Source organism: Eleutherodactylus coqui, chromosome 5 (assembly GCF_035609145.1).
Source record: "Eleutherodactylus coqui strain aEleCoq1 chromosome 5, aEleCoq1.hap1, whole genome shotgun sequence".
Taxonomy (NCBI): domain Eukaryota; kingdom Metazoa; phylum Chordata; class Amphibia; order Anura; family Eleutherodactylidae; genus Eleutherodactylus; species Eleutherodactylus coqui.
This window is the reverse complement of record NC_089841.1, coordinates 104,122,145-104,144,677: the sequence shown is the minus strand read 5'-3', so window position 1 is coordinate 104,144,677 and position 22,533 is coordinate 104,122,145. Positions and strand designations below refer to the sequence as shown.

General features: G+C 38.5%; 1 protein-coding gene across 16 annotated transcripts in view; it reads left to right on the top strand.

Annotated features, from left to right (window-relative positions):
• Window positions 1-19,622, top strand: part of MEF2C (myocyte enhancer factor 2C) — a 261,095-nt gene extending 241,473 nt beyond the window's left edge. For 12 of the 16 annotated variants that reach the window (XM_066602975.1, XM_066602973.1, XM_066602978.1 and 9 more), the window contains 2 exons: window positions 7,641-7,773; window positions 14,686-19,622. In XM_066602975.1, the coding sequence (XP_066459072.1) occupies window positions 7,641-7,773; window positions 14,686-15,007 (455 nt within the window). In that variant the 3' untranslated portion in view covers window positions 15,008-19,622. The remainder of the gene's footprint in view (window positions 1-7,640; window positions 7,774-14,685) is intronic. The other 4 variants (XM_066602984.1, XM_066602982.1, XM_066602985.1 and 1 more) reach the window with 1 other exon arrangement.
• The last annotated feature ends 2,911 nt before the right edge of the window (window positions 19,623-22,533 follow it).

Below are 22,533 nucleotides of genomic sequence, written 5' to 3'. Positions count from 1 at the left end.
AGATATAATACAATGTGCCCTCCTTGCACATGTTCCTATAGATATGGTACAATGTGATATCCTTATACATGTTCCTATAGATATGGTACAATGTGTTCTCCTTGTATATGTTCCTATAGATATGGTACAATGTGTTCTCCTTGTACATGTTCCTATACATATTGTACAATGTGTACTCCTTGTACATGTTCCTATAGATATGGTACAATGTGGGTTCCTTGTACATGTTCCTACAGATATGGTACAATGTGCTCTCCTTGTACGTGTTCCTATAGATATGGTACAATGTGCTCTTCTTGTACATGTTCCTATAGATATGGTACAATGTGTGCTCCTTGTACATGTTCCTATAGATATGGTACAGTGTGCTCCTTGTACAGGTTCCTATAGAAATGGTATAATGGGCTCTCCTTGTACATGTTCCTATACATATTGTACAATGTGTATTCCTTGTACATGTTCCTATAGATATGGTACAATGTGGGTTCCTTGTACATGTTCCTATAGATATGGTATAATGTGCTCTCCTTGTACATGTTCCTATAGATATGTAACAATGTGTTCTCCTTGTACATGTTCCTATAGATATGGTACAATGTACTATCCTTGCACATGTTCCTATAGTTATGGTACAATGTGTTCTCCTTGTACATGTTCCTATACATATGGTACAATGTGTTCTCCTTGTACATGTTCCTATAGATATGGTACAATGTGCTCTCCTTGTACATGTTCTTATAGATACAGTACAATGTGTGCTCCTTGTACATGTTCCTATAGATATAGTACAATGTGGGCTCCTTGTACATGTTCCTATAGATATGGTACAATGTGCGCTCCTTGTACATGTTCCTACAGATATGGTACAATGTGCTCTCCTTGTACATGTTCCTATAGATATGGTACAATGTGTTCTCCTTGTACATGTTCCCATAGATATGGTACAATGTGCTCCTTGTACATGTTCCTATAGATATGGTACAATGTGTTCTCCTTGTACATGTTCCCATAGATATGGTACAATGTGTGCTCCTTGTACATGTTCCTATAGACATGGTGCAATGTGCACTCCTTGTACATGTTACTATAGATATAGTACATTGTCTGCTCCTTGTACATGTTCCTATAGATATTCTACAATGTGCTCCTTGTACATGTGTCTATAGATATGGTACAATGTGCTCTCCTTGTACATGTTCCTATAGATATGGTACAATGTGCTCTCCTTGTACATGTTCCTATAGATATGGTACAATGTGTTCTCCTTGTACATGTTCCTATAGATATGGTACAATGTGTGCTCTCCTTGTACATGTTTCTATAAATATGGTACAATATGTGCTCTTTGTGCATGTTCCTATAGATATGGTACAATGTGTTCTCCTTGTACATGTTCCTATTGACATGGTACAATGTGCTCGTCTTGTACAGGTTTCTGTACATATGCTGCAATGTGTGTTCCTTGTACATGCTCCTATTAATATGGTACAATGTGCTCCTTGGAGATGTTACTATTGATATAGTACAATGTGCTCCTTGTACATGTTCCTATAGATATGGTACAATGTGCTCTCCTTGTACATGTTCCTATAGATATGATACAATGTGCTCTCCTTGTACATGATCCTATAGATATAGTACAATGTGCTCTCCTTGTACATGTTCCTATAGATATGGTACAATGTGCTCCTTGTACATGTTCCTATAGATATGGTACAATGTGCTCTCCTTGTACATGTTCCTATAGATATGGTACACTGCGGGCTCCTTGTACATTTTCCTATACATATGGTACAATGTGTTCTCCTTGTACATGTTCCTATAGATATGATACAATGTGCTCTCCTTGTACATGTTCCTATAGATATGGTACAATGTGTTCTCCTTGTACATGTTCCTATAGATATGGTACAATGTGCTCTCCTTGTACATGTTCCTATAGAAATGGTACAGTGTGCTCTCCTTGTACATGTTCCTATAGATATGGTACAATGTGCTCTCCTTGTGCATGTTCCTATAGATATGGTACAATGTGCTCTCAATGTACCTGTTCCTATAGATATGGTACAATGTGCACTCCTTGTACATGTTCCTATAGATATGGTACAATGTGCTCCTTGTACATGTGTCTATCGATATGGTACAATGTGAGCTCCTTGTACATGTTCCTATAGATATGGTACAATGTGCTCCTTGTACATGTTCCTATAGATATGGTACAATGTGCTCCTCATACATGTTCCTATAGATATGGTACAATGTGCTCCTTGTACATGTTCCTACAGATATGGTACAATGTGCTCTCCTTGTACATGTTCCTATAGATATGGTACAATGCGCACTCCTTGTACATGTTACTGTAGATATAGTACATTGTCTACTCCTTGTACATGTTCCTATAGATATGGTACAATGTACTCCTTGTACATGTCCCTATAGATATGGTAGAATGTGGGCTCCTTGTACATGTTCCTATAGATATGGTACAATGTGTGCTCCTTGTACATGTTCCTCTAGATATGGTACAATGTGCTCTTCTTGTACATGTTCCTTTAGATATGGTACAATGTGCTCTCCTTGTACATGTTCCTATAGATATGGCACAATGTGTTCTCCTTGTACATGTTCCTATAGATATGGTACAATGTGTTCTCTTTGTGCATGTTCCTATAGATATGGTACAATGTGCTCTCCTTATACATGTTCCTATAGATATGGTACAATGTGCGCTCCTTGTACATGCTCCTATAGATATGGTACAATGTGTCCTCCTTGTACATGTTCCTATAGATATGGTACAATGTGCTCTCCTTGTACACATTCCTATAGATATGGTACAATGTGTTCTCCTTGTACATGTTCCTATAGATATGGTACAATGTGCTCCTTGCACATGTTCGTATAGATATGGTACAATGTGTTCTCCTTGTACATGTTCCTATAGATATGGTACAATGTGTTCTCCTTGTACATGTTCCTATAGATTTGGTACAATGTGCTCCTTGCACATGTTCGTATAGATATGGTACAATGTGCTCCTTGTACATGTTCCTATAGATATGGTACAATGTGCTCCTTGTACATGTTCCTATAGATATGGTACAATGTGCTCCTTGTACATGATAAATGAATTTGTTACCCCCTCATCGATAATAAACTTTAACCAGCAAGGCACATTCAGGTAATTTTAGAGTCATAACACTGCAGTCAGACTGTACCGTTCTGAATAACAGACCAAATAATCAATTTCACCAGCTGTATGTTACAGTGTATGCTTTAGCATTTGCCTATAGCACAGCATATTTCCCTGATGGCAACATTTGGTACTATTTTTTTTCTTCAATAAATCTTAACCTCATACCCCAATGAGTAAACATACCCACTTGTATTGGCATGCTTTTGTTTGAAATTCTCTTTTGAATCATAGAATGATAGAGTTGGAAGGGATCTCCAGGACCATCCAGTCCAACCCCCTGCTCAGTGCAGAATCACTAAATCATCCCAGACAGATGTCTGTCTAGCCTCTGTCTGAAGACTTCCATTGAAGGAGAACTCACCACCTCTCGTGGTAACCTGTTCCACTCATTGATCACCCTCACTGTCAGAAAGTTTTTCCTAATATCTACTCTGTGTCTCTACCCTTTTAGTTTCATCCCATTGCTTCTTGTCTTTCATTGTGCAAATGAGAATAGGGCTGATCCCCCTGCCCTGTGACAGCCCTTCAGAGATTTATAGACAGCTATTAAATCTTCTCTCAGCTTTCTTTTTTGCAAGCTAAACATTCGCAGATCATTTAACCGTTCCTCATAGGACATGGTTAGCAGACCACTCACAATCCTGGTAGCTCCTTTCTGAACTTCCTTCAGTTTGTTGATGACTTTTTTTTAAATTGGGGCACCCAGAAGTGGACACAGTATTCCACATGAGGTCTGACCAAGGAAGAGTAGGGGGTGATAATTATCTCTCCTAATCTAGACTGTTTGCTTCCTTTGATACATCCCAGAATTCTGTTTTCCTTTTTTGTTACTACATCACACTGTTGACTCATGTTCAGTCAGTGATTTATTAGTATACCCAAGTCTTTTTCACATGTGCTGCTGTTTAAATCAATTTCTCTCATTCTGTGTGTGCTTTTTTCATTTTTCTTGTCCAGATGTAGGACTTTGCATTTCTTCCTGTTAAATACCAATCCATAAGTTGTTGCCCAGTGTTCAAGCTTGTCCAGGATTTTTGACTCCTCTCTCTCTCTTCTCCAGTGTTAGCTATCCCAAAAGCTTTGATCATGTTCCCCTCAATTCCCTCCACTAGATCATTTATAAAATTATTGAGCAAAACTAGGCTCAGGACAAAGCCTTGTGGTACCCCACTTGAGAAATTCTTCCACTTGGGTGCATAGTCATTTATGACCACTCTTTGAGTACGATCACTCAGCAAATTTTAAATCCACCTAAGAGTTGCCTTGTCAATCCCATATTTGGGCATTTTTTCAAAGAGGATGGTAGGAGATACTTTGTCAAATGCTTTACTAAAGTCAAGATATACTATATACACTGCATTTCCCTGCTCAACCCAGTTAGTGATTCTGTCATAGAAGAAAATTAGATTTGTTTGGCATGCCTTGTTTGTTACAAAGCCATCCTGGCTCTGATTAATTATTCCATTCTCATCCAATTATTTGCATACAGGTCGTTTAATTTGTTCAAAGTTCTTTTCTTGTATAGTAGTCAGGCTCACAGGTCTGTAGTTTCCTGGGTCCACCTTCTTCCCGTTTTCCCAGATAGGGACAGCATTTGCCTTTTACCAATCTTCTGAAACTTCTTCTCTTCCCCAGAAAGTTTTAAAGATTACAGCAAGTGGTTCAGCAATTACCTCTGCTGCTTCCTTCAGTACCCTTAGATGTAATTCATCTAGACTTGGAGACTGTAATTCATTTAAGTTAGTTAAGTGTTCCCCCACCATATCTCTGCTTATAGATAGACAGCATTCTTTTATTTCTTCAAAATCTTTTCTGAGAGAAAATAGATACAAAATAGGAATTTAAAAGTTCGGCCTTCTCAACATTATTTTCAACCAATTCCCCATTTTCATCCATTAAATATCATATAGCATCTTTGACTTTGCTTTTGCTTTTGACATACCCCCAAAATCTATTTTTATTGCTTTTGGCCTCTGTTGCAAGCTTCAATTCACTGTCAACTTTAGATTTTTTGACACTTGCCCTACATTTTCTGCAGACTGCATTATATTCTTCTTTAGAGTCCATTAAAATCTGCCTTTCTGAAATACAAACTTGAGGTCTGAGTTTTCTCGGGTCTTCCAGACCCTTAATATCCAAAATTCAAGGATAGCATGATCACTACCTCCTAAGGTCCCAGCCACCCTTACATCCTTGACTATTTCCTTCCTGGTGGTAATTAGGTCTAATAGTGCAGATCATGTTGTTTTCTCTTCAACCATTTGGAAAATAAAGTTGTCAGCAAGAGCGGACAAGAATTTATTGGACCCACCACTTTTGCCTGAGAGAGATTCCCCACAAATGTCTGGATAGTTAAAATCTCCCATGATTACTAAGTCGAATTTTTTTGAGAACTTGGTTATCTGATGTAGAAAGAGTTCATCCATATCTTCTGCTTGTCATGGTGGCCTATAGTAAATGCCTACAATGGTGTCCTTTCTGTTGTCCTCTCTTTGTATTTTACCCTAACAGTTTCTACAGAACTACCATTCTTTGAAGCTTTGATCTCTTTGGAGATGAATGCTTTCCTAACATACAACCCAACACCTCCTCTCCTTTTTTAAGGTCTGTTTCTTATAAATAAGTTGTATCCTTCAAGACTTGTATTCCAACCATGTGTATCCTTCCACCAATTTTCCGTGATGCCTATGACATCATATTTCTCTTCCTGTGTTAGGAGCTCCAATTCTCCTTGTTTGTTTCCCATGCTCTATGCATTTGTGTAGAAACATTTTAGTTTGTGATCAGTGTCTCTTCTTATACTTTTCCTTCTGAATTTTTTTGTCTTTGTTCTTACATTCCACTTCTAATAGTAAGGTTCTCAATTGTATTTATTAGCTGTTTTTTTTACTGGCCTTTCACTTCCTTCCCCATAATATTCTAGTTTAAAACTCTCCCAATGAGTGAAGCAAGTATATGCTTCACAACAAATATATGCTTACCTGTTTTTGTAAGGTGCAACCCATCTATAGCAAGCAGTCCATCATAAAGATAATTCACTCCATGGTCTAGAAATCCAAATCTTTGCTAATGGCACCATCAACATAGCCAGTTGTTCACCTCTAGAATGATGTTCCATCTCCTTATTCCATGGCCATCCACTGGGAGAATGGATGAGAAGACTACCTCTGTTCCTTCACTTTACGGACAAGATTTTCAAAGTCTCTGCAGATAGTTGCAGATCCTTTTTTGCTGTGTAATTTGTCACTACATGTATAAGTAGGGATGGGTAGTGATCTGTAGTCCTGAAGAGTCTGGATAGCCTATCTGACAGAGCTTTGATTTGTGCACCTGGAAGACAGCACCTGGAATCCCCCACAATCGCCACTCTTCTTTTCTTCTTCACAATGAAACTTCTTTTTCTCCATTCAAGAGTTCCTACTACACTGTTCTTTGTGGGCAAACTCATTTCTTAATGTACCTCTTTGTTGTTCTCCTGCATGATAGCCTAGTACTGGTCTTCAGTATGGGTATGGGTGCTGGATGACTTTTGATGCTCTTGCTTCTTTGGGTCACATGCTTCCATTCCTCTGCTTCTTCAGATACAATGAAAATTTCTTTTACTTCAACATTTTGAAGAGTTACTTCTACTCTGTCAAGGAAATCCTCACCTTCCTTAATGAGTTTCAATGTAGCTTTCCTTTCCTGAAGACTTTGCACATTTTCCTACAATATTCACAAGCTTGCTTTTCTTGCAGGTGAAGTTTATTTTTTTGACCTCTGGTAGGTCTGCAAACATATAGCATACATTGCAGCTCACCATATGGCTACTTTTCCCTTGATGTCTACTTCTACACTTCTAAAAGTCAAGAATTCTTATGATATATAAGTTAGAAGATGTTATTAAACAGTGTGGTCTGGTGATGTCCTCCGAGCAGCTAGATCTGGCTAAACCCAACAATTGTCCCACTCACAGCAACTCTTCACTCTTCCCAGATTGCACCAGCAATATACAAATTATCTTTCTAGAGCTCCAATCTCCAGACTTTGGCTGCCCCTATCCTGCTGAGCAATGCAATAGCTGAATATTGCTAAGCAAAATCCATATTCTGCTGCATAGACAAGGAATACTGAAACTTGCTATGGAGGATAGCTTACTGTAACTTCACAAGGAGCCCACTCCCAACCAAAACCCGATGCATTGTGCCTCAGTGCATTGAGTATCTCAGTAATAGAATGTTTTTATGCTGGTCACCATTCATTCTATATGGGTCTTGGCTGGGAGCTGGCATGTTGAAGATAAAATGCATACAGCTATTTGCTATAGGGGACAAATTCTCTATACTGTTCCAGCTTTTGCTGAAACCTGCCAATTACCAACATAAAATTAAGCTTCAGATTATCATACAACAGTTTTATTTTACTTGCTTGCATTAAGATTTCCTCTTTGTGTGTTTTATTGCAGAATACTCATTAAGTAGTGCAGATTTGTCATCTCTTTCTGGCTTTAACACCAGTGCCCTCCACCTTGGCTCAGTCACTGGCTGGCAGCAACATCATCTGCACAACATGCCTCCATCCACTCTCAGCCAGTTGGGGTAAGCGATGGTCCACACTACATGTATAAATATAATAGCAACATCTTCTATTTGTCATATGCATCATGACCATTATCCCAGTATGCCATGTCACTCAGAATACGCTCCACCCAAGATGGTCATATAGTTTACTGTACTATACTATAGTGCTCTTTACCATACCATTCACTGTGGAGGTTAAATAAAAAAACGGAAAGCAACCTGTTGGATACTAGTGACAGTAGTGAGGTATCTATGGAGGAGCTTCCTAAAAACTACTAAAAATATAATGATATTAACCAATTGTTCTTAGTCATGATGGAAAATTAGGGAAAAAATCTAATTTCTATCTATGGACAACTTCTCCACTTTTTCACTAGTTTTATAATCTCCCTCAGGGGCCTCGTTCATCATCACTGCTTCAAGTAGACAATGCATAGATTGCATCCTTACAACTATATATGGAGAGTAATATTGAGCAAACCAAACTAGTGAAACCCTGTTTTGGGTTGAACTTTACTAAAAGTCCCTGCCAAAGCCACTGGAAAGAGGAAAAAGTAGGTGGTCCTATGGCTCAGCAGTAAGCATTGTTGCTTTGTAACACTGGGGCCCTCGGTTCAAATTAAACCAAGGGTCTACATGGAGAAGCCCCGTGTTTTATAATAATTTTCCTGCGGATCCCGCAGGACGGCTTCTATTGAAGTCAATGGAAGCCGTCCTATCCGCGGCACAGCCACAGCTGTCATTGTGGCTGTGCCGCGGATCCACGGGAGAGCAGGAGATTTAAAAAAAGAAATTGCACTGCTCATGCATCTGACACAACCGGACGCATCCGCCATGCTAAAGAAAGAAAATCCAACCGGCATAGACGAGATTTGCGCTGGAGTCGGAGAGGTAGGAAAACCTTTTTTTTCTCCCCACGGGCACGCAGGGATTCCGCTGTGGGATTCAGCAGTGGTATCCGTGCGTGCAAGTGGATATTAGGCCTTAGGGTGACTACCCACTAGCGTTTTTTTTTCTGCTGCAAATTTGCTCCTATTTTTTTTTCCAATTGTCAATGAGACTTTCTAATGTTAAAAACGCAAAGTTGCGTTGCGGTTTTAACATTAGGAAGTCCCATTGACAATTGGAAGAAAAAGTAGGAGCAAATCTGCAGCAGAAAAGAAAACGCTAGTGGGTAGTCACCCTTATTCTGTAGTGCTTTCAAGGCACATGAGGAACATAAACAATACGAAAATTACAGAAATTACACTGTGTAATATGTATGTACTATATAAATAAAGGTGATTAATATGAAACACAGGAAGCACACAAAAACCCCATGCAGATGTTGTCCTTGGTCAGATTTGAAATTGGAACCCCAGCTTTGCAGGGCAACAATGCTAACCACTGAGTCACAGGACCACCACCAATTTTATTTACTCACTTTTGGGATATTGGTGAAGTTCTGGTTCAGATCTAATTAATTCAGATCAAACCAAAGTGTTTTTGTTTTTTTTAATTAAGTGAAACAGGCCAGCCAAACTTTTCAAAAGTTCGCTCAACACTAATTGAGAGTGGATAACATTCTATCAGCAAAGCTTTCATTGCTGGAGAATTAAATTGTAAACAATGGATGGCATTGATACACATTGGTTATAACAGGTACATTGGTTTACTATACGATGCCATACAGCACTCTATCTTAAGGGACATGGCATCCTCACAAACATGAAAAGACCTTAATGGTTTGCAGAGTTAAATTGTAACAGCAGAATAGATTAGATAGATAGATATGAGATAGATGGATAAAAGATAAATATGAGATAGACAGATAGATAGATAGATAGATAGATAGATAGATAGAAATGAGATAGATATGAGATAGATAGATAGATAGATAGATAGATAGATAGATAGATAGATAGATAGATATGAGATAAATAAATAGATAGATAGATAGATAGATAGATAGATAGATAGATAGATAGATAGATATGAGATAGATAGATAGATAGGAGATAGATAGGAGAGAGATATGAGATAGATAGATAGATAGATAGATAGATAGATAGATAAGAGATAGATATGAGATCGATAGATATGAGATAGATAGATGATAGATAGATAGATAGATATTAGATAGATAGATAGATAGATAGATAGATAGATAGATAGATAGATAGATAGATAGATAGATAGATAGATATGGGATAGATGGATAAAAGATAAATATGAGATAGACAGATAGATAGATAGATAGATAGATAGATATGAGATAGATAGATATATATGAGATAGATAGATAGATATGAGATAAATAGATAGATAGATAGATAGATAGATAGGAGAGAGATATGAGATAGATAGATATGAGATAGATAGATAGATAGCTAGATTGATAGATAAGAGATAGATATGAGATAGATAGATATATGAGATAAATAGATAGATATGAGGTAGATAGATAAGAAATAGATGATAGATAGATAGATAGATAGATAGATAGATAGATAGATAGATAGATAGATAGATAGAAAGATAGATAGATAGATATTCTCCCCCCAAATCTAGTTCATTGACCTAACTATGAGGACAAATGAGAACTTTGGACAGTGTAGCAATCTAAACGCTCTCTACAATTAGTTTATATGTATACTTTTTAGATGACAGGACACTATATAAGACGTCCAGCACACTGGCAGCTTCTAAAGTGGCTTACAATTGTATGTTGCAACAGAACAGCAAGCATATAATGATATATATCGTTTTTGCTGTTCTCCTTGTAATCTTTCTGGCCTGCATTTATACAGCGTCCGGTAATTAGCTAGCTCACTTAAAGCTATTGTCACAAAGTACCAACATCCTGAAACATATATTTTTTAGGGTCCTGTTTGTTGCTAATTGCAGAGGCATGACCAATATAAAGTGATTTCTCAATAGCCCTATATAATAAAATACATATGTTTACATTTCCTGGACACATAAGATGATGGGACTCCAGGCACTGCCTACAGTGTAATACAGTGCTGACTACTGTATTACATGCACATATGCACAAATTGGGATACATTTGGTGTTAGACCATAGGTTATACGTACTTTGGTGTTAATCTTTTTACACAAATTTACTATTGATTTGCACCAAAACAGAAATCATGTCTCTTCATTTTCGAAAGTGTGGATTTAGGTATTTTAGACAGAATTAATAACTGCTATTTTTTTTAGAACATTTTTTAGAACTCATTAGCCGACACAGACATTTAAATTGGGCCGTGGTTTTGTCCCGTGCGCATAAAAACATGCCATGTAAGAGCAAAAAGAACAGTAAAATATGTGTGCATTTGTGGATATGCTCGTATGAAAGAGCCCTTTTATGGACGCATACATGCACTAATATGCACAGATACTGCTATGTAACATGTACACACACATATTCCACTGTTAGGGCGGCTTCAGACTAGCGTATGAGCAAATATGTTCACCTCAGTGCAACGTCTTTGGTCAGTGAACAAGGCTTGCTTGCACACATGCTTGCCTACCTTACTGGATGTATTTGCGCAGGCACGGCATGTTCACATGGGTAGCGGGCACCCCTGCCATGATTTAAATGGCTATAAAGCCTAATGAGTTCCCAGTGTGTGCTTTATCTGGCAGGTTTGCACAGTGTATTGCACATCCCGTTGCGTATTGCGCTTACATTTCTGTACCTCCCATAGACTTCTGTGGGACCCTTTGGTGTGCAAATACGCAGAAAAATAGAGCAGGTCCTTTTCTTTGCATGCACACGAAATGCACTTGAAAAAACATTGATGTGAATGAACCCATTGACATCAATGGGTTCTGTCCTTCGCCACCCTTATATAGACACATATATGCACTCGTATACACATATTCTACTATGTAACACACGCGTATATTCTACTATTATATAGACACATATAGTATATATGCATTTATCTACACTGATTCTACTATGTAACTCGCACACTCATATAGACATATAATAGGAAATTACATGCATGCTTACATTCTAGCCATGACAAGCATGCTCTCTGTTGCAAAATACAATTTGTAGCTTTCATGTTTCCACCCAAAATAAATAAATAGTCACAGGACACAGTTTAATGTGCACTCTGCATTATGCACCAGCAGGGGGCACTTTTAGACAAATGGTTGTGATATGTAAGCTATTTCCATTAGTCGAGACTGCCTACAGTAATATTAAATATTAGGAATCCTAGGGATTGTCTAAAAACATTTGATTAGTTAATATTGACAATTGACTTCCGAAAATGACCCGTGACATCAAATTTGCAACAATTATACCAAAGTAGTCAAGCTAGGAGGAGGAACAGAGGGATATGGGGCCCTTGAAAATGTATCTTTAAAAAATATAGGTAAAAATGCAGATGAGCCCCTTCACATGTCTCCTGTTTATCCTGTGAAATGTTTTATTGACTCTGATAAAAGATTAGAGAACCTGAGTAAATATATCAGGGGGTTATCGCATTATACTGGATTATATATGTCCATACCATCCATTTTACAAAGTATATCATCCCTTAAAAGGTACCTGTCAGGTTGAACATGCTGTCCAAAATGCAGGCAGCATCCTTTAGGATGGAAGGAGCTGAGCTGATTGATATGTAGTTTTGTGGGAAAGGATTCAGTATAACTTGTATTTTTTTCCAATCATATCTCTGCTCTTTCTATGTTTAGAGGTCCAGTGGGCGGAGCTATCACTGATTGACAGCTATTTCTGTGTATACACGGGGAAGCTGTCAATCAGCGAGTTGGACCATCCAATGGACTTCTTAGCTTAAAATGTGAAAAATTACAAGTTATACTAAAGCTTTTCCCACCAAACTATATATCAATCTTCTCAGCTCCTCCTGCTCTATAACACGATGCCTGCAGAGTGGACTGCATTTTCAACAAGACAGGTTCCCTTTAACCTCTTTTTGCTCCATCTCTTATATCACTGTTAAAGACTGTTGTACCTATTACTGTATGCTCAATTCCAGTCTGCCACTTTACTTCACACACTTTTGTAATGGAAGGAGAATGGAATTATGCATTTCCATTCACTGTAGCATCATGAACCAATGCTATATATTATAGACTAGTCATTTTCCTCAAATGAGCACCAGCACACAAGAGTTAATCAGCCAGCTGTCTGCCTCATACAGTAATATTAAAGGGTTTGTCCAAGTTAAGGAAACCCCTGTCAACAGGTTCTCCATGCATTCAAATAACAAATCAGCAGTTACCTCTCCTCGCTCCCCTGTTCGTCCTCCACCTCCTTTGCAGTTTCATCTCATCTACAAACAAACTGCAGCAGCCAATGACAGTGATCATGGCTAAGCACTGTCATTGGCTGCTACAGCATGTTTACGGGAGTCACAGCTGCCTGTAAACAGACAACGGAGACCGGTGCCGACGGAGGATAAACGGGGAAGCAGGGAGGGGTGAGTAACTTCTGATTTGCTATTTTAATACATGTAGGACCCAGTGACAGGGTTTCCTTTAACTTCCTTAAACTCCCCTTTAAAGTTTTAGTTGACTTGCTCTGTACTTTCCCAGGTCAATGCAAATACTTTCTATCCCAAAATGAGATAAGTAATTTAGACTTTACACCACATTTTAAGCAACTGACCAAATATATAGCTTCCAGCTGGTAAGAGATGGCATTATTTTCATTATGGGCAGTTATTCGACTAACCAGTACTTGAGAAGATGTCACAGACGAAAACATTGCTTGTCTTTTATATTATATCAAATTATATTACATGTTCCATATTTTAAAACCACAAGAGATTTACTAGCAAAAGTTAAAAGTACAGAAATTGCAGTAAACTTTAACACTTTCATATTGACTACATTGCAAATACACAGGTGCTGCATGGATCTGTGTTATGGACTCACAGGCATTCCGTTGTACTGCCATATGGTGTCTCCATGGAGCAATGCTTCTAGTTTTCAGTAGTTCTTTAATGCAGTTAAAGAAGCAATCTGGGTTTTCTATTTTGGGAAAATCCATCACAATTTCAGTGACCTTTGCTTTGAAGATTCTAATTCTGTATCTTTTCCCTCCTTGGTGTGCTTTCTGCACCTTTCTTCCAGCATCCAGTATCACATAACCAGCACTCTGACAACACTCTGTATCCTGCAGTTAATGGGTAAACTTATTATCCTGTCGTAAAGCAAAATTGTCTTTCTTGACCATAACCACCAATCACAGTGCCGCTTTCATTTAGTTTTATGCCCTTAAAATGAAAGCTGTGCTGTAATTGGTGGCTATGGGCGGGAAAAGCAGATTTGCCTTTTGGCTACTGAGATAAACCTTACCCATTAACTGCAGGACACAGAGTGTTGTAAGAGTGCTGGGCATGTGACCTAGAGGGTGGAAGAAAAGTTCAGAAAACACATCAAGGAGGGAACGAGCTACAGAACTGGATTTTTCACATCAGAGGTCACCGGGATGAATTTTGCTTAGTGCTTCCTTAAATGCAAGTCCAACACTTTTTGTTCCTCAGTATATGAGAGTATAGTATGGACTTATTTAGCAGCCTATATTACACAGCGCAGTATTATTGACCTGTGCATCACGGATCCGTAATACAACAATGTGCCAGAGCCCTAATTATCCAACATTGTCAATAATGAATTGGCGATTGTATAAAGTACAAGTTAAAAAATACCTACACATGTGCACTCACTTATACCCTACTTGGTAGCGTTGGTGGTTGATACTATAGTTTGTACTGTTTTAGCAACCCTACCCAAAAGTAATGCCATCCTACGAAGACTTCTGGCCTAAATGATACAAAGTCGTAAATAACAAAGGAGTTTTGGTCCAGCTGCTTAAATTGTCCTGTCTTGTGAGTGTTAGTGAGTTTAGAGGCGGTTTAAGCCTCCTCATTCTGTAACCGCGTTTCCTTTCCTCCTACAGAGCTTGCACTAGCACTCACTTATCTCAGAGTACAAATCTCTCCCTGCCTTCTACTCAAAGCCTCCACATCAAGTCAGAACCTGTTTCTCCTCCTAGAGACCGTACCACCACACCTTCGGGATACCCTCAACACACGCGCCACGAGGCGGGGAGGTCTCCTGTTGACAGCCTGAGCAGCTGCAGCAGTTCGTATGACGGAAGTGACCGAGAAGACCACCGGAACGATTTCCACTCCCCCATTGGACTCACCAGACCTTCGCCAGACGAAAGAGAAAGCCCGTCAGTCAAGCGCATGCGGCTCTCTGAAGGATGGGCAACATGATACAGTTATTATATATTAGAATTTTTTGCAGTGTGTGTGCTATACCTTAATGGGAATTGGGCAGGGAGGGAGGGTCGATATACATTATATGTGCCGTGTGTGGGGAAAAAATAAAGTCAGGTACTCTGTTTTGTAAAAGTACTTTTAAATGCCTCAGTGATCCATTATAGGGGTAAGGAGAACTGCTGAATGAACAAGCTTAGCACTTAAGCTATCAACAGAAAAACTTGTACAAAATAGATTTTGAAGCTAACCTCTTTTTCACTGTTGTGCTCCCTTTGCAAAATGTATGTTACAATAGATAGTGTTATGTTGCAGGTTCAACGTTATTTACATGTAAATAGACAAAAATAAAGGAAACTTTTTGCCAAAAAAAAATAGGCAAATGTTTTTCCATGAGAGAAAGCAGCTGTTATGCAACATATGGTGACATGTACAGAGGTTTCGACCGACCCAGCATCGGGTGGCTGTGGATAACTGTAGAATGGCTGGGCCGCCGAGTCAATGTAAACTAATCAAACACACCAGCATGTTAGAAAAAAAAAAGAAGATATGGCACCTATTTGAATAAATTCCGGGTCATACTAAATGGTGTTTTTGATAGTTTACATTTTTTTTGCTGTTCATTTCTGGGTATACATCACTTAATATATAGAAATATAAATTATGTACATTACATTTTGCTTATTTTCATATAAAAAGGTTAAATGAAGTTTGCAAAACATTTGTGGCTTTTTGTAGGTAATTGAAGCCAAAATGTGTTTTTTTTTTCTTGATAGCTTCGCTAATATTTAACAGTCCTTAAATAAAGAAAATGAAGGGTTTTTCTTTTTTTTTTTTTTTTTTGTAAAAAATAAAAGTGAAAAAAAAAATATTGCCCCTCCGGTTCATGAAGAATTTCACGCTTTTGCTAATCGAAATAACTGTTTTCTCTTTGTAGACGTTTTCGTTTTTGAAATGTGTATTTCTAATTATATGAGATAATATTAAGAATCTTTAAAAAAAAAAAATCTGTGAAATTAACATGCTTGTATACAGCAGTCTAATAAACATTGAACTAGCATTTTTTGTTATCTTAATAGTGGGGAGGGAACAATATGTGTGCTGCTGCTTACTGTATGTGGGTAGCTGTATTGTCATACTGCATTAACATGCAGCTCCAAATTCTGCGATATCCACAGGAATATCCGCCATGGTTCAAATCTTTCAATTAACCCTGTGTTTGCATCCACATGGGTGAACTGACATCCATTGTACATAAATCAGTGCATTTAGGTCTTCACTTCCATACGACATTAGATTTTCTTGCACAAATGGAATCCAAATCTAGAGCCATTTCACCCTGTAGCTATGAATCTGTATTGCATACTATTAACTCTCTTAACATTTTTGATGTGTCCAGAATATGCAACTATAACCAAGCGAGTTTACTGAGTATTGTTAGCAGTAATTTGCCTTTTTGAAGGATTCTTTCTAGGAAAAAAAAAAAAAAAAGTCAAGATAAATAGCCATATATAAAGTTTACCTAGTAACTTTACTCAACGATGCATACAGCACATTATATAGTCAAGGAGGTTTGTCATATTAATGACAGTGCAAAATACTGTTAGTCACGCAACCAGCAGAAATTAGAATGTAAGTGCAATTTTAGCTTAGAATAGTAGATAAGATACTACTGGAGCCTCAGAACCGAGCAAAATGGATGAAAGGTCAGCTCTCAGTTACCGCAACTGAAGTGAACCCATAGGATGTAAATAAGGTTAAGGTAGCCCATCCTACTCCAGCTGTTGTGTACAGTCTAGTTCTAGCAAGTCCTGTCAGTCGGAGCCACGTCGGGGGTAGTAGTCCAGCAGCTGAAATGACTTAGGTGCTGGAATAAAGGGAGAACGGTGATCTAATTTATTAGATAAAAGCACAATTTTGTGATTCAGTCACTTTCTGTAAAGTATAATTTTTTAACTGAACTGTACCTTGCCAAGTGTTGGTTTGGCAATGCTATTTTTTGCTGTTATTGCAATCCCTTTATTTCTAAGGTGTTTTTGAGGCAGAGCCTCAATGGGGTATTAACATTTAAACTCATCCTATATAATTACCAGAAAGATAGGCAGCATTCTTCTTTTAAAGGGGTGTCCCACTTCAAGTTGTTTGGCTGTAGGAAGCAGACAGCTCTGTGCATTGTGTAGTGGCCTGAGTTGGTAGGCTGAATCCTATTGAAGTGAATGGGGCTCAGCATGCAGTACCAACACGGGCCACTGTGCAGTGAACGGAGCTGTCTGCTTCCTGTAACAAAACAGCTAGAAGAGGGACAACCCTTTTAAGCTTAGTATGACCAGAGTGGCATTTATTTTTTCATTAACACTTGTCCCATCATTTACACATCAAATCCAAAAATGTACTTTTTTTTTTTTTTAAGAAACACCCCCAAATCAGATTTATTACTCTCAGAACAAAATAGAAATGTAAATGTCATATTCTCATTTAGTATACACCATAAACAGGAGGGATAAATCATAACCTTCATGAAAGATGTCATGTTTTAATACCTGTATGTGTTTATGTTTGCCATTTACCCCTCCATTAACATAGTTATAACAATACTGATGTGTGTTGTTGTTACCATGTGTTTCTTTCAGGAACTTAAATTATATGTATTCTCTATGTTTTTTCTTTCTTTCTTTTTTAACAAGCCACTTGAATCTGAATAAAGGCTGTTGCCTAAATACAGAGTACTTCATTTGTTCTAATGGTGCCATTGACTGTGATGTCATCATTCTCACAGTGTTATTTTTTTCTCTTTTTTACCCAAACTAGTTTTGATAAAGGACTGCTGGAATATTTCTTTCTGTAACAGTATTTCACACTGGCTGTGCAGTTGAGGCATTGTCAATGGGGGTCATTTACTATAATATTTGGGGCCAAATAAAGGGAGATTTTATTTGCTTCTAAAACACTCCAGAAAATTAAAGTAAACTTTTTGTGAGACAAAACATTTTTGAACAGCAGCATTCACATTTTTCTTGTGGCTAATCATCACAGTAGAATACATAACCACCTTTAACTAAATTTCCAGAAGATCACACACTTGAGATAATATTTTTCCTAAGCTCGTCACTGACTTAGTCATATGTCTGGAAGTATAGGTTCAAATATCTGATTAAATGTGATTCGGTATTAAAATGGTCAAAGTGGTTAAAGAAATTGTCCAGTTGTATTGTTAGCCTATTTTCAGGACAGGTCATCAATTGTAGATCAGTGGGGGTCCATCAAGCAAGATCCCTACTGAACAGCAGTTCAGTGGGATATTGCACTTAAGCACTGAGCTGACAGGAAGCAGACAGCTCCATTCTTACTGCAGTAGCCAGGTCTGGTATTGCAGGCCAAGGTCCCATTGAAATGAATGGCAACTTGGCCTGTGATACCAAGCCTGGCTACTGCAGTAAGAATGGAGCTGTCTACTTCCTGTCAAAATCAGCTCAGTGTACAAGTGTGCTGGCCTCAGTAAACAGCTGTTGGTGAGGATCCTGGGTGATGGACCCGACTGATCTACTACTGATGATCTGTCTTAAGGAAAGAGTATAAATAGTTTACAACTGGACAGCCTCTTTAACCATCAAGGATCTTCACAAAGTATGTTCTGAAGTACCTTTCCACCTATCCATAAAACTACAGACACCCTTTTAAATGTCATCCATAGCTAGTAAGCACCTAGTAAGACCCCAGAGATTGGATAGCCATAGGTCTTCAATAATAACAGTAGAACTTTATGTTTCGCTTGCATATTCTTTGGTAGGAGTACATTTAGTTGCTCCATGAAGAGAGTCACATAGAATTGCAACTGACTTTGACCAACTGGGTGATCCTAGAAAACAAGCGTCCTAGTGTTATTTAGAGGTATGTCTAAGAAAGGGTTGTCCCAAAGTGCATATTTCTACTTTGGGTCAAACAAGTCAATGTTTGTGGTCGATCTTTTATTCAAATCTGCCTGTTATTTTCATTGCAACTGTTTTGCAGTGTGTGTAGCTATCCATGAATCCACACCTTTGTGGTATCTACTTTGCGCTACATCCCTGCCCTTATTTCGCTCCAGATAGTAAATCACCCCTATTTTAACCAAAGATATGAAGCAATCCAAGATTTCAAGAAGAATGTAATATCGGAAATAAACACTACAATACAATACCCGTTTTCTCTTCAACATAACAGTTATCCATTCCTTACCAACAGTTTGATATCACCTTTACATGTGACTTTGTACTACTTATCCCTTATACTGTTAAAGCTTGGATTGCTTCAGTTGGTTTTATGTATAATTTTAGTTTTATTTTGTAGTTTATTTCTATTAGTGTTTTCAATGGAAAGTTTGTAAAAGAGGGAGATTAAAACGTTTCTAGCCAATGAAACAGAGGCTCACAGCGGCATAAGCTGGACTTTGTCGCCCCTGGATGGCAAGATGTTATATAACTAAGTTAAAACACATCTGTATATCTTAAGGGACCTTATTCAGCTGTCTGTAGTGAACATATATGGATACATTGAAGACGTTTCTCCTGCTGGTATCAAGGTATAATTTGTATTTTGCGGATTATTAAGTAAAATGACTGTCTTTCATAGTGAACTGTTGTCTCTAGTCCATTCTTTATTAAAGAAATTTCCTTTCATTCATATTTTTATGTACAAATTCAACATGCCCAAGTACTTTTAATGAGGAATTACAAGTATATATTACATTTTGAAACACAGTTTATACACAAACCACAGTTTCTTAGGATGGCACAGAATAAGACACAAGGCGACAGACAGTTCCACAACTGTCTTGAACTTTAACAGAACACTTGAACTTCAAAGAGGCAACTAGCTTGGTGGTTACAGTCAGGTCTATAAGCATAGGGTTACACAGTCCCTCAATCAAGATACAAACTTGGCAGTTTCTTCCACAAGATGATGCACAAGGGAGCAGTTACTCAAATTGGTAATTACTCGCAGCAAACTCTCTGTTAGGACATTCAAAAGTCTCTGACTACTTCACTACTTACGCCCCTCCGGTCAATGCTGGCACTGTTCCTTCCACCCAAGCTCCCTGGATGCCAAATTCTATCTCTTTTCCTGTCTCACCTCATCAGGCCTTTGCTCTGGATAGGGTACTCTCCACCTTCCAGATGTCAGTAAAACGGGAGCTACACCTCCCCATTTTTATACACAACCTGGCAGTAACTGGGCATCTCTGGCAGGTAGCTTTGGGCATTTCCTCTGTACAGAGTCCTATAACTTGCTGTGGATAGGTAATGGTACTTGTCACTTCCACCATGTCAGCAACAACTCTATTTGGTGGGAACTTACTTATATATGTCACTCATCCCTCCCACTCATAGCAATGCAAGGATATGTCATTGTCACCTGTAAACTGTGCCAACTTTATCTCTACACTATGCTAACACTTCACCCAAGCAACATGGTGCATGGGCAATCTGTTCTCTCTGCTATATTACTGCCACCAAATGGGTTGCATCATCGATCACCTTCATGTGTTGCAATAGCTCTATACAATATATACAGCACCCTGCAGTACTGCACAAACTAAAAAGTAAAACATAACCTGATACACAAATAAAAAATGTGTGCGGAGTAACTTGTGTCCCATAAACTAAGGATAAATAAAAGTAGTGTCAATTGAGAATCCTCCCAGGCAGTAAGAAGATGAAATACCCACCGGCAAGACCAAATTCCTCAACTGGCACTTATGTTTGCTGAGAAGTATTAATCGTTTCCAATCCAATTTGTATCCTGGTTTTCATGGGGGGCTTACTCTTATTCTGCGTTATACAACGGCGTTATCTGCTGGCTAAAGCCAGTACTACATGGGGTGACACATTGGATAGTTTCCAACAGCAGAGAGGCTGGCAATATACAGTAAGAGAACCCCGACGGTCGTCTTCCAACATTGGAGCTGTGCAGCCTTAAATCATAATGTCTCCAGACGTCAGACAGTGGATTGGAAAGGGTTAATCTCTTAAAGGGACAGTAGCATCAACTCAAAATATGCAATGCTCCTCTTCTCTGGTGACACCTTCCTGCAAATTAAACTAAGGTTGGGGCATTGCCCTCCCTACTTCTTAACCAACCGCAACCACATGGGCATCTGTCTCAAATATGTACCAGTCCACATTTTTCTACTGTCCTTCCCTGAATCCAAGGAAGGCCTATCCACTTTCCCTACATAATGACAGTCTGCAAGGGTGCTAGACAAATATATATTATACTGTTTGGATAAAAGCAGCTAAGAATAAATATAGAGGACATGGCAAAAGTGCTCTTCCTACTTCCTCCTGGCTAGTCACTACTGACCCTGAATCATTGATGTGAAGGATGGAAAGAGGCATGAAGAGACAGGGGAGTGCTCTTCTCATGAGTACAGTGGACTCCTAAATATTCTTTCCTGGACACAATTAATCAAATGGCAGGATATTTGTGTACTTCCTGCCCATTTCATTCTCAATATATTTCAATGGAGACTGGGCCGCATGAAAAAGCAGCTACCTCTCCATTGAAGTTTATGGAGAATTCAGAGGCACGGAATTTGTGAATGGGGACCAGGTAACATTTGCATGTAGATATACTGGTGAGCCCCAGGCACCTCAGTCCAAAACTCCATGTCTGTCATCACATTGTAATTACATTGCAATTGTAATGACTGTCCAAGAAATTACACAAGAAGAGACTTAAATTACTTTATGAATTATCATCACATGCCTTCTAGGACTAATCCCTTTAAGAACAGCGGGCATCAGAAAAGCTGTCCACCTAATCACAGTGCAACTTTTCTCCAGGCTGGTTTAAGAAATAAAAACTAAGCTCTCATTGGTTGTTATTGGCAACAAGACAAAGTTTTCTGCTGGACAGTTTTAATAAATGAAGCCAGTATTTCTATATTTCACATACAGATTTTACTATCAAACTATTACAAAAGGATTACACTAAAAATCCTATTTAGGAGGAAATATTCAACATAGAAAGAATAATCATTGCTTTAAAAGTTACAATTGCAAAAGTCATTGTTTTGCTAACTTTAAAGGGGTTGTCTAGGGTTGGGAAAAGCTGGCTGCTTCCAGAGGCTTAACTTGAAGCTCCTGGGCCCCAATGCAAAACCTGTAACGGGGCCCCCAACTGCAAAGCTTTATTCATAGTACTGGGCTCCCTGTATGGAAAAGAGAGGCCTTATGGGCCCCCTAATGCTTCTGGGCACCGGGTGCAACCACATCCCCTGTAGTTACGCCAGTGGCTGCTTCCTTCCAAATACAGTGCCATCCTTGTGTATAGGGTTGTGTGTAGTATTGCAGCTTAACTCAATTGAAGTCAATGGGAGCTGAGTTGCAATACCAGATACAATGCATGAGCAAGGATGGTGCTGTGTTAGGATGAAAGCAGCCATGTTTTTCTAACCCTGGACATCTCCTTTAATGATAATTTGTCATTAGTTGTCACTATTCTATCAATTTCCCACCATGTAAAATATTCCAATTTACATATAT